Here is a 13,310-nt window from a genome sequence, read left to right as displayed (position 1 = left end):
TCTGCCTTAGCATATGTGTCAGAACACTGTGTTCTGCGAGCGACTAGCTTCGGTTATGCAACACGTCTTTCAACTCAACTCTCCTCTGTTTTCTCATTATTTCTGCCACAAATGTTTTTGCTGGTGAACAGAACCGCACACAAACATCACCTGCTCTTCAATATGTTTTATTGAATATATTTTCTTTCCATTTACTCTGGAACATTGCAAACCTATACACATTTCACTGTATTTACATTTTTAGCGTGCAAGTGAACAAAGCATAGTTTGCCATTAGAAAAGTGCTTTAGTGTAGTGGAAGGAGAAAACTATGCAAAGTGGAAGTTATTTACAAAAAGCCAAAATGTGCTGTACATAAAAACATAAAAAACACAGAAAGACAAGACCCCTAGCATATTTTATCCACAGCTAACTGTGCTTCATAGCTTCATGGTGATAGACTAAATATCTATCATATTAAGGTTTAATACTTGTACTACAAAAGTACTACTCAAAACATGTGCAGTCGCGGAGGCTGCACATAGCAAACAGTCATTCAAAGTGAGACAGTGGAAGATCAACAGATTAGACAAACATCGTTAGTTTCATCCAACCAAACAGACTCTACTACAACTACAGTCTCTATAGTCCAACGTGTGAAATGTCCCAGAGCCTATTAAACATAAGACTCCTTGGCATAAGAGAACTCCTCAAACACAGGCTGGCTGCAGCGCCGGGAAATGACGTCATGGTGGCCTCCTGACACCGATTCAGACATGGCCCTGGGGCGGAAAGGCTGCCGCCGCTCCACCGCCCCGGCCGCGTCGCCCGCGCCCTGAGGGAGGGCGTCCACGAGCTGGTGGACGGAAGGGGCCGACGGGAGGTCGTAGTTCACAGAGGACGGGCGGGACCGGATGGCGTCCCGCACCGTCATGGCGCCGTAGCGAGGGGGGAGGCCGGCGCGGTGCACCGCCTGCTCGTACGACGGGGGCCTGCAGGGCAGCCGGCTGTCCACGTGCTTGAACACCTCGATGGCGGACAGGGGGCGGGGCCGGGGCCCCAGGTCGGCGGGCGGATCCGCCTCGCTCTGAGAGTCCTCCGGGAGAGTTTCGCACGGGAAGGAGTTCTCCTTCTGGGAGTCCTTCTTCAGGCTGCCCCGGCTGAAGCTGGCTAAGCTCCTGGTCCTCATCAGGACCTTGGTCGCCACCCTCATGGACTGCGTGCGCCTCTTCTCCTCCACCGCGGGCTGCTTGGGGGCGGGCTCCTTCCTGGGGCAGCCTGGCGACTCCACTGGGGAGCTGCTGGAAACAGAGCCTTCAGACTGGTTGGAGGCCGTGCTCTCCAGGGAGGAACAGGAGCAGTCCTTGGCCACGTCGCTCTCCAGGTAGGGCAGCGGGTCCATGTTGGAGCTGCTGCTCAGCTTCGGGAACAGCAGCACCGGCTTCGCTCCTCCTCGGCCCCTGAGCAGGAAGGAGTCGTCCGAGACCTGCTTTTTGAGCGGCTGCTCCTCGAAGTGCCTGCGCTCCACGGAGCAGTCGTCGTGGCTCCGCGCGTGGCTGCACAGGTTCTGGATGTCGGCCGAGAGGAGGATGATGGGCTCCGAGCAGCGCCGGCTGAACTCCGGCTTGCTGCCGAAGACGGCTTCGGACGCCCAGGGGGACGTGGTGCTGGTGCTGGGGCAGAGGGAGGAGGACGAGCCGCCGTCTCTGCAGGCGGAGCCGGAGCTCTCTCCAGCCTCTCCGTCTCCGTCTGGGTCGGTGCTGTCGTACGCCGAGTCGTGATGCTGGGAGGACAGTGAGTCTACGGAGCGGGAAGGAATAGAACCGTTAAAATAGCTGCACGCTGCTAATTCATGCATACTCATATAATGAGGAGAATATTGATTATAATACAATTATTTTCATGTACCTTCATCAGTATCCAGCAAGTTCGGGATATTCTCTCCAAGGATGTCATAGTGCTCAATCAGGAACTTGGTTAAATCTGTCACCTGAAGCAAACGGGGAAAAGAAACGTCATGATTTAATGTTTATCATGAAATAAAATAAGTTGTTGTTGAAATATAAAAATCAAAGCTGAAGGTGTTTTTTTTTTTTTTTATTAGTACTCGAATAAACAAACAGTCATCTGTGTATGTGTCACCTTTGCACTGAAACCTCTTGAGGTTTTTGTGCACCGTGAACCACAAGGCTTCAAAGACTCTAAAGCGAGGCGGCACATTCATAGCGAGACCCTGTACCTTCTCCATCTTTTCCTTCTGCTGATCCAGGGGCGTGTCGTCGGTCTGCAGCAGCGTGGGCCCGATGCACACCGCCAGGTTGCTGGCGTCCATCTTGTTGATGTCGGCGCTCTCCAGGATGTGATGGAGGACGCAGAGCAGATGCTGCAGGAGGAGCCGGTTGTGCCCTGGGAGCCCGTCTGCCACCCTGCGAACGGGAAGGAAGAAAGAACAGGAAGGTTAGCTCGCCGCTCTTTTTTATCTTTAAAGCCTCTTCCTTTTTAAAAGGAGAAGTGATTTGTGTTCAGACTACAGACGGGCGTCTTTAGGGGCTTTCTGCAGCACCTGTCATTCAAGCTATTCCTTCATGATCTTACTTTCTGATTTCCTGGGGCCTCTCCTCGTCGCCTGCCGCCAGGGCCGTCATCCAGCTGTCATACAGCTCAGACACCAGCAGGCTGCCGGGGAGCTCCTTCAGGAAGCTCTGCAAGAACCCAGGAAGGACGGTGAGTCCATCAGCTCCACGCAGGGACAACGGGGTGGGACGATCGGCTGCGGCGGGAGGACGTACCTTGAGCAGGCCGACGAGCAGAGACACCGGCTGGCTCTTCAGGTCCACCTCCAGGCCGCCGTTGAGCTGCTCCCGGACGTCCCTCATGTTCTTGGTGTTGCACGGCTTCCGAAACACGCCCTCCGTGGACGGGCCCTGCTTCCTCAGCAGCACCAGCATCTCCTGCGGGGGCAACAGGACGCCGAGCGGTTCTGGTTAGCGAGAGCGGCGCGCGGGGTGCGAGGCATCGGCGGCTTCCTGTGCAGCGAGCAGGTGCCGTGTTTCAGAGTAAAGGTCGCGAGGGCACTCACTGAGACGGGTTTGGGCAGGGAGCAGTCGTCGGGGCACGTCTTGCAGAGGGGGCGTCCGAACAGCTGACGCTTGGCGTCGGTCTCGGCCCGACCCGTCTTGCTGATGAAGCTGGAGCCCTTTCTGAGCCTCCTCACCAGGTTCCATTTTGTTTCTGTGGGCAGAAGACGTGTTTCACTCATCAACCTATTCACAAGGTTTAGATTTAGATGAATGATTGTGACTTGGCGCTAAATGGCATCACAAGCTGAGGTAAGTGGAAGTGCCAAGTGTCTAAAACTGTCTAAATTCGGCCTTCCGCTTTTCCGCCTCTGTGGTTGGCCCACTTAATAAGCCCCGCCCCCATCGACCCACAGCTGCCATTCGACTTTCAAACTCACCAATGGGCTGCACGGACTTCTCCTCCTGGTTATATAACTGCTTCGAGGGAGCAGAGATCTCGGTATCACCCTGGCAACGAAATAAATAAAAAAAGTGATGTGGTGAATAAGCAAGAGGAACAAGGTCAACACACACACACACACACACACACATGCACGCACGCACACACGCACACACACACACGCACACGCCCTCTAACACGTGAATGAGTTATACAACATTTCATATTCTCTATTTGCATCTACTGCACACACTAACTAACATAAGATGCTATGAACGGGTGGAAAAGTGCAGGCGCGTGTCACAAACAATCGTTCAGCTTTGCTTTTTGTTACTTACATCAAGTGGAAACTCCGTAGATTGTTCCATGCCTCCTCCTGTTAGCGTTTTATTCTAAACAACCAGAAAGAAATTACCATCAGCCCACGGCGAGAGATGTTTTTGATAAGAGATGATTTTTTGCGGCATATTTTAAATTTATATTCATTTTCTGGGCCACTCACTGTGATGCTGCCACTCAACACCTTCATGAGGACGTCGGGGGGTGAAAAAGCACAACCAGCTCTCGCTACTGCGTCTTTAATTAATCTGTGATGAAACAATGCAACTACAGTTACAATGTATCTGTAAACACACCTGTAAACAAGTTCAATTTTCAATCCGACCTCGCGTAAGCACAATAATAACAATTAGAGAGGATGAATGACAGCTGTCAAAAGTCAAGTATGCAGCTACTTAAACACAAGGACTAAAGGAATCTATTGTAATATTCATACTGAGCAGAGGGATGTTTCTTACCTGTGGAGAGTCTCTGACCAGCGCTGCTTCACCTCAGGCGAGCTGTAGGCGACAACAGCATGGTATGAGTTACTAATCCACACAGAGCAGACAGCGCGCGGAGACGAGACGGTGGGAGGAATGAGACGGCGCGTGGACGCACGCCCTCTTTTAACATCTCTGGTGGAAACTGTAGCTCAGTCATGGGAACAGGAAGCAGCGTCACGGCGGCCCCCAAACCAGACTGCACTCCTTCCACTTCCTCGTCGACGCGCGTCCGCCAGTGGAAACACGCCGACGACACAGGTACGCGTGCCTGCGTTCACACCTGGGGCCCGTGATGCGGCGCGGCCCCGTCCGGAACCGTACGTGGACATGTGGCCCGACTCCTTTCACTCCACGCGAGTGTGGAACTTTCCCACACTGAATCATTACGAAACCAAACAGAGAGAGAGGGCGGCAGCTCGTTTTCAGACTCAGAACCCAAACAGGGATTCATCATCTTCTTGGAATAAAAGGCTGAAGCGCAGCTCCATGGTCTGATTTTAATAACTTAACAAGAAACGTGGGAGTTCACGATGAACATGAATGACTGGCGCCAGTAAAGCTCTCTAAGTGGTGCCTTCATTTACAGTAAGGAATGAACCCATTCATTCTGCTGCGTGTTAGAGGCAGCGTGGCTCCTGCTCCTCGTCTTTACTGTAAAGGTCAACGTTTCCAGATACTGGCTGCTGTTAATCCCCAGTAATGGCGGCCGGCGCGGCGGTCAGCTCCTCACTTCCTGTTTGGCAACGGCTGGTCTTGTGACAATGCAGGCAGGACTTTCTCTTTGCTACTTCCCTGATTGTGTAAAGGTCATTTATCATATGACTGACGTTTGAGGTCTGCGCTGTGGTTTTTGTTATTTTTCGTGTGTGTGTGTGTGTGTGTGTGTGTGTGTGTGTGTGTGTGTGTGTGTGTGTGCACTCACCGAAAGCACACCAGGCACACGCTCAGAGCCCAGGCCAGCAGCACCGTCACCCTGAGGTCCAGGTCCTCCGGCTGCTCCTCGTCCTCCTGCTCGTCCTCCAGACCGTGGACCCAGACGTGCTGGAGGCTCACGCGGTGCTTCAGACGGTAGCAGGCAGCCGACCTGGTCAAACCGAAGGAAAACTGTCAATTTAGTTGCGAACTGTAAAGGATTGGGGGGGAACAAGCGTCTTTTAGGGCACCAGCTGATCGGAGGGTAAACAAGGCACACTGGGACGAAGTCAGGGTTTCACAATGGCCATTTGCCTTTAACCCTTTCCTCCTGTTTATTGGACAGACATGAACGTGTATAAGCAGCTGAAAAGGGGAAATGTGTTTTTTCCCTAAAGTATAAACATTTTCTACGTTTCTGATAATTCACAAGTGAAACTAGAATGTTTTTCTCTTCGCAAACCAATCTGCACTTTAAATGCTAAAAAAAAAAAACCCTGACGTCTGATCCGTCGTCACCAAAAAGCCTTTCATTCACACGAAAAAGCAGGTTCAAAGTTTGGAAAGCGGGTCACGATGAGCAAACGTGAACAACAAGCGTGAAAGTCACTTGTGCGCTGGTTGCGCGGCGGCACGGTCGCAGCTGTGTCAGCTACTGGAACAGTGGGCAGGTGAGGTTCAGGGATGACTGTGAGCATCCTCCCCCTCCGCTGAGCTCCACCAGCGCCTGCAACCTGAACCCAGAGACCCGGCTGGGCAGAACACAGACCCGGGTCCCCCGCAGCCGAAGCCTGAGTCGGTGTCTGAGCCCGAGGCTGGTGACGATCACCTGGAGTTAGTGCGTGGCCTTTGAAAGCGAGAACGTGGACGCGGCCGTGTTTCTGGTGTCAACACGAGAGTGGTCATGTGACTCGCCTGCGCTGGGAAGCACCAGGCTTTTTCTCTGCCAGGCTGAAGTCGCTGTGAGAACTGGGAGATTCCCCAGCAGCCCAGAAATACTTTGAATTTCTGCTTCCCCTTTTCTCATCCCAACTGTACAAACAGACCACGGTTCTGTGGAAAGTCACTGAAGGTTCTGTCAAAAGCCGTTTTCTGACAGTCCGCTCAGTAGTTTTCTAATCATAAATGATTTATTATTTAAATAAATTATTTATTTATACAAATTATAATATACATGTTAGTTAACTGAGGATCTGTGGAGTCGGAGCTCGTCTTACTTGAGTTTGGCGAAGACGACCACGTCTCTGAAGAGGAACAGGTGTCGCTCGCGCGTCTTGGAGCCCTCGGTGACGCGGACGCGCTCGTCCAAGAGCAGCTCCCCGTTCTCGCTGCTGAGGCCGAGGACGAAGGGACTCTGCTCCACGGACACCCAGCAGGAAGCCTCCTCCCTGAATGGGAGGACACACACGCACACGCACACACAGGGATGAGGACCAGGGGAAACCCACAACTACTGCACGTCAGGGTAATGCAGGTGCTTTTGAATGTGATTGGCTGAAGCGTTACGTGATTTGAATTTCGGACGGCTCTGAATCTCCAAGGAGTGTTTTAAAACACGTATCAAATTAAATAGAAAGAGTGAATGAAGAGGGAAACCACAGCGTTTACAAGAATAACACTTCCTGGTTTAGGGTGGTTAAAAGCATTCTGAGTTTAAGGAAGTTTAAGATTTTTGGAAATAGAGTCTTTTCTCCAAACACACATGCGAAAGGTGAAGCCCGGGGCCTGAAAGCGCAGACACTCTGCTCCCGCTGTGGCCTCTCCATCATGTCGATCGCTGTGAAGCAGGCAGGCGAGAGTTGTTTGCTGCAGGCGAGAACGAAAGCGCGTGTGTGGTCACTGTTCTTCCCACTGAACATTCAAATAGTAGCAGCGCGGGTGCTTTCCCTGCTCGAGGCTGACACAGAAAAGCACCGGCACGCAAAACTCCTGTTTGTACACAAATAACACACTGGCATCGCACCTCGCACCTGACGTGACGCATGTTAGATGTGCATTAAGTTCTATACGACCCGATAAACAGCCTGGATCAGCTTCACCTGGAGGTTTTTACAGTGACCCACTCACTGCGTCAGCAACAAACCCACTGTGGGGAAACTGACACCCACCCAGTTCAGGGTTAGGGTTAGGGTTCATCTGAATGGGCGAACGGGGGGGAGGTGTGACAGTGGGACGTGTCTGACATTTTACTAAAACTCCCACTTCGGGCTCTGGTGGTCTCAACAGCTATAAAGGTTAAACAGGGAGGAGATGCCTACGCCAGAACCCGACTACGGCCCATGAACAACCTGTAGGTGTGTGATGACGTGTCCCAGAGGACGAGTCAGACAGCTGAGCGTTCACTTAAGGTCCTGGACTTTCCACGAGTTTGCGTTAAAGCAAACGTGCTACAGTCGCATATGTCTGAATATTCCTAGAATCCCATGGTTGTTAAAAATGAAAGTGATGAATGATCAGTGACCCAGACAGCAGGTAGGAGACGCTGGGGACGTGTAGAGTAATATGGAGTAATATATGAATCGCAGCAGAGCTTCTTTGGTTTAAAGAATCATTTGATGAGGAACGAGACTTTTTTCTGTAGTCATTTAAACTCTTTCTCATTGTTAGTGACAGAAGTTGATACCTAAACCCACAGGCTTTTCACAGCCCAGACGAAAGACTAGAAGTCAAAGACCGGTATCAGTCAGTCTGTGAACGGTCCGTGTTGTCGTCTCAGTGTGTAAATCCCCCACAGGTGGGCTGAGTGACAACACGTGGTGTCGTCAGGGGGGGGGGGGGGGGGGGGGGGGGGTCGTTTGTGGGTTGTAAAGGGCAGGGGTTCCCAAACCCGCCTGCTGCAGGCGCTGTGTGCTGCCCCCTGTGGGCCGGAGGCTGCAGACGACCTGAAACCGGGTCAGAGGTCGCGGCTCCGGGGCCGGTGCCGCCTGTAAAGTGCAGTGAACCCATTGAGTGAGCCGACGTGCGTGAATGAGGCCAGAGGCGAAGAGCTGAAGCAAACAGGGTCTCACTTCAAGAGCTTGTTGTCTCACAGGACACGGGTCAAAGCCTGAAAAGCACACCATGCGCTGTGAACATCTGCTTTGATCCACATCTGCTTTACCTTCATAAAAGCTTGTGATGTCTGTGGGTTAGGAGCATTTTTGTTGTGTTTACAATGGCTTTACAAAGTGAAACCACCACGGTACATAGTACGTAATTGCATCATGTTGGAGAAAATGCCTGGTTGCTTACGTCTGGATGATGCACAGTTTGATGTTATTCAGAGTATTCAGCTTTTCTGTTTCCTCTTTTTATTCTCTGTATTAACTCTGTGGTGACTTTGGGTTCGTAGCTGTTCTTGTGATGGGGTGTGTGAGTTGGACAGACCTGATGGGAGACCAGGGCATCCCCAGAGCCTTCCCAAACGCCAGCGACGGGGCCGAGCGGCGCCTCTGAGCCAGGTCTCTGAAATGCTGCAGGGAGACGGAGGAGCGGTTACAGAACCGTTCGGGTTCACACCCGTTTTCACGCCCGCTCGAGCTGCGAAGCTGCAGCATCGAGGCGCCGGGCGCTTTCCTCATTGATGTGACTCTTATGTAAGAGCACAGCGTCCAGAGCGAGCTCGCGGCGCCGCTGTTTAGAACCGGGCCGGGCCGCTCACAGAGGCCGCTTGTGTCTGTGCTTTGTCGTTCGTGCGCTGGAAAAACAAACAGACGCTCCCAGTCACTGTTGCTGCTCTAATTGCTGGACAAACTGGGATTAACTGGGTTAAAGCAAAACAAACAAAAGCAGGAACGTCTGACAAAGCGCCTCTCTCTGGAACCAGACTGGCACGTACCGGGCCAGAACCAGGACACAGAACTGAGCCCATGCACTGGAACATATGGAGCCCTTCGTCAATGCTGCTCCTCATTAAACTATTCATTTCAATCTCACATATCTACAGATCACAACATTTCACCTCCTCATTGTAACTGAACTGTGAAACGCTGTGTCAGACTGGCAGGAAGCCTCTCAGCCGCTGTTCAGGGCCGACTTTGACCTGTGTGTGCAGAGACAGTAGCCTCCAGCAACCTCACCTTCATAACCACAGCATCATCTCCACCTGCTGGTGCCGATGCTATGATGGAGAGAGATAAATGAGCCTGGAGAGACTCAGCTTCACTGCCACTGATAAGGAAGTATTAATAATCAATGCTTCAGAACCAGAACTGACTGTTGCTTTGCTACATTGAATTTTGCTGACAGCTGACACCTCATTCATCAATAGCTGACTGTATTCGCTCATCTGGAGTCACTCGCTGAAAGCCTCACTCTCAGGTCACCTCTCAGCTGCGTCGGTGCACGGCGGGTCGATACTCACCGGCCGCGGGGAGGCTGCGGCGTCGTCGTAGCTTCCCCTCCTCATGGCGGCGGCGTCCGTGCGCTGGCGTCTCACAGCGTTCCCTGCGCAGACGCCGGGACGCGGCTGCAGAATGAGGCGTCCCGCCCCGCTCAGCTCCTTCGACCGCCGCTAATGAGGCCCGGAACAATGGCCGGGGGGCGGATGAGAGGGCTGTTTGTCCCCCCTCCCTCCCCCTCCCTCCCTTCACCCTCACCCACCCCGTCCTGGCCTGTTCCGCTCCAGTGGGGCGGCCTCTTCCCATAATGAGATCGCGCCGCCCGCTCGGGGGCCGATGCCTCGTCCCCATTTCCCGGCTAATGAGGGTGAGATGCCGTGACGGACAGCGCCTCCGAAGAACAAAGCGAGGGATCGGCCCCGTTTGCCCCACGGACGCATAAACAGGTGCAGACGAGGCACAGAAACGACCGATTTATGTTACAGGTGGCGAGAAGTGGGTTGATCAGTAGGATGAAAGGAGTCTCAGTCACTTTTCAGCCGAACGCACTTGACCTTTGACCTATCACAGTGGTGCCACTTCCTGTCCCACTTCTCCCGACATGATTTCACATCATCGATGGGACCTAAAGGACTGTTGTAGAATGATTCCAGGTGATGAAACGCTGCTCCTCAGCGGCTCCTCATGACTCATCAGTGGGGAGGCGACCAAACAAACAAGCAGCACTTTGGCCCCCTGGACCTCAGCCCTGGCCCCGGTCCTGGACGGGTCCATTTGAGCTCGTTTGGAAAGGTTAATGGTTTTCATGGGGTTTGTCCAGAGCTCAGCGTGGAGACACTTCAGAGCAGCTCAGGGTCTTCGTGACCGCTGCGATGCTGCAGCGATGAAAGGCTGCCGTTACACTCTCATATTCATTTATCGTCGTGAAATTGCACATATCAAAGCGGTTTATGCTCTTGACTGGTAAAGTGATGAGGAGAGATATCAGGAGTAATGAGGCATTCACGCACATGAATTTGTTAAATCAGAGGCCAGCGATTAACAAACGAGTCTGATTCTGCTTCTGTGAGGGAATTTTATTGGAGCAGCTGATAAATTCAACTGTGAGCTGCATAGAAATCCATGAACGTCTCAGAGCCCCAACCGTGAAATATGTACAGATTTCTGTTTATTCTACTGTTAAAATACTGCAACGTGTCATTTGTGTCACATTTATACACGGTTTGACTCACATGACGAACACCGACACACACAGGGCTCATATGGACACAGGCAGGGAGTCTCTGGCGGGTCGGTCCGGTGACACCGTGGGAATGTTCTTGGGCATGGAGCCCCCGCAGGCGAACGCCGGCCCCCGCTGCTCCTGCTCTCGCTGTACGTCCTGTCCTGAGACAACCTGCAGCTCCTCGCTCCCCGGCCGGCGCCTCGCTCCCGGAGCTGGATGTGGATGGGGCACGGCGCCGGTGCCGCCCGGACCCCCACCCGGTTCCCCCCCCGGCCTGGGGCAGAGGGGCGGGCACAGGCCGCGCAGCTCCCGCTGGAAGGTCCTGTTGAAGTAGAAGTAGATGAAGGGGTTGTAGACGTGGGAGCTCTTGGCGAAGAGCGCGGGGAGGACGAAGCCCCCGGGGGCCATGTAGCGGTGGTCCTGGTGGAAGATGAAGAGGAAGGAGACCACGGCGTACGGGGCCCAGGCCACTACGAAACCCAGGCTGATGCAGAAAAACATCTGGAGGAGGAAGTAAGAAACAAGCTTCGTGACTCATTTATTCTACTAATAGAAGGCCAGAATTGCTCAAAGCCAATCTCTAGAGACACAGATGCAGGAATCAGGTCTATTTTAAGTGATGCTCTGCAGTCGTGCGTGTGAGCGAGGACTCGCCACCGACAGCCGCTTCTCAGTGCGCCGCAGGCCGTGGCGGACGCCTCTCGCCGCCAGCGAGCTGGAGAAGCGCGACACCTCGCACAGGATGCGGCACTGGGACGCGGCGATGAGGAGCACGGGGACCAGCGTGAAGCAGGCGAAGGAGCAGAGGACGTAGGCGGCGCCACGGTGCAGGACAGGCCGTAGGGCTCCGGCACGTACTCGCCCCAGCCGAACAGAGGGAGGCTGGACCACGCGGCGGCGAGCAGCCAGATGGAGCCGCAGGCCGCGCCCACGCTGGCTCCTGGCGGCCGGAGAGCAGCGGCGGGTCAGAGCAGGGTCTGGGCTCGAGCGATGGGGGGCGAGAGGGTTGAGGACTCACCGTGAGCGCGGCTGGAGCAGGTCTTCAGGCAGCGGGTGACGCCGATGCCGGCGACGGTGAACATGGCGCTCAGGCCACAGACGAAGCAGCCCAGGCCGTAATAGACGCAGGTGGCGCGCCGGCCCAGCCACGCGTGGCGGAAAGAGGACAGGATGGAGAGCGGGTAGAAGCCGACGCAGCACAGGAAGTCGGCCGCCGCCAGGTTGGCGCACAGCAGCTCCGAGGCCGCCATCCTCCTCCTCCGGCGGTAGCAGACGAGCAGGACCAGCCCGTTGCCCAGAATGGAGACCACGGCTGAAAAGAACACAGGAGGAGTGTGGAAGTCTGATTAAAGTGCAGCGGATGGAGGTGGAACGGTGGAGGCAGACGGCCGCCCGCCCTGGGCCTGCTGCACCTGCGCGTCACGGCCACTAGAGGGAGCGTTTCCTCTCCTCCTGCAGCTTTAAACTGTATTTCTCCTCGTGGGAACAAAGCAGCTGAAAGCACTACATGTAAAGAAGGCGACCGCTGGACGCGGACGGAGCGGAGCAGTGGGACGTGAACACAACACGCTGGAGACCGCGAAACAAGAGCAGTGAGCTGGAATGTGTGAGTTCAAACACACAGCGAGGCGCTGCGACATCTTCCAGGTTCGACAGCTCGTATAAAAAAGAAAAACGATTGCACCTTCACATATAAGTCATCAGAAATATTATCCTCACTTAAAGAAAAGCTTTAAAGAAACAACAAGTGAAAGAAGTGAGAATTAAACTCTACTCTCTAACTTCACTTTCTAATGAGTAGTAAGTACAAAAAATTAGTTTTAGGAGAGAGACATGTGATATTCTACCCTGCTTACGTCTCATCAGACTCCGTCTGAGCACTAGTCTGTCAAATACGGTTTCAGGTGTTTTCATGTGGCATGCTGATGAGAAGAGCACATACCCACACAGAGGATGGCCAGTCCCACATATGTCAGCAGCGGGGCTCAGTTTGGAGGCGAACACAGAAGCCGTCCCGTTGTCATCATAGGAGTCCAGAGGCATCGGATGCTGCTGCTCCTGCTGCTGCGGCAGATCAAAAGCCCGCAGAAGTTGAGCTCCGCTTTCCTTTTATGCAGAGGGACGCGTTACCATGGTAACATGACGCTTGGCTGACTGGCTTCGTTGAAAACAGGAGAGCGCGATCTGACTTAAGGGGTTAAATGGACCTTTCTGTTCAATATGGTGAATGGAGAATCCCAAAGGTGACGAATGTTATTGCAGCCTCTCGTTGGAGAACCGTCCTCTTGTTCCAGGACTCAGAGTACACTGGATGCTCCTGTACACCTCCGCCTCCATCAGCATCATCGATAAATACCAACATCCTGCATCCACGTCTAATTATCTGATCATCTGGTGTGCAGACGTAAAAGTAAAAGGTTTTACTGCACATGAATACAAAAATAAAAACATAATACTTAAAGCATTGATATTAGACTTCATATCAATCAACTGGTCATTTGCCTTTGAAGAAGTCAACAGTGCCTCAGGAGGAGCGTGTTGAAGCCAGAGGACGTCTTACACCACCTGTTGGCCACTGTGGTGTACTGCAAT

At 53.3% G+C, this 13,310-nt stretch overlaps 1 protein-coding gene across 1 annotated transcript; it reads right to left on the bottom strand.

Moving 5' to 3' along the window:
- Positions 1–151: 151 nt before the first annotated feature.
- Positions 152–13,215, bottom strand: tagapb (T cell activation RhoGTPase activating protein b). Its single transcript, XM_055506641.1, is given in 22 exon segments — positions 152–1,779; positions 1,888–1,969; positions 2,219–2,405; positions 2,575–2,681; positions 2,769–2,930; positions 3,059–3,210; positions 3,437–3,506; positions 3,777–3,830; positions 3,941–4,025; positions 4,236–4,277; positions 5,185–5,346; positions 6,392–6,562; positions 8,541–8,626; positions 9,517–9,666; positions 9,756–9,851; positions 10,709–10,990; positions 10,992–11,219; positions 11,373–11,539; positions 11,542–11,658; positions 11,737–12,030; positions 12,661–12,683; positions 12,685–13,215. Coding segments are annotated over 22 exon segments (3,918 nt in total). The 5' UTR covers positions 12,762–13,215; the 3' UTR covers positions 152–655.
- Positions 13,216–13,310: the final 95 nt, after the last annotated feature.

The sequence above is a fragment of the Betta splendens genome, chromosome 24, assembly GCF_900634795.4.
Source record: "Betta splendens chromosome 24, fBetSpl5.4, whole genome shotgun sequence".
NCBI classification, from domain to species: domain Eukaryota; kingdom Metazoa; phylum Chordata; class Actinopteri; order Anabantiformes; family Osphronemidae; genus Betta; species Betta splendens.
Note: the sequence above shows the minus strand (reverse complement) of the source record. Positions and strands in the feature narration are given on the sequence as shown.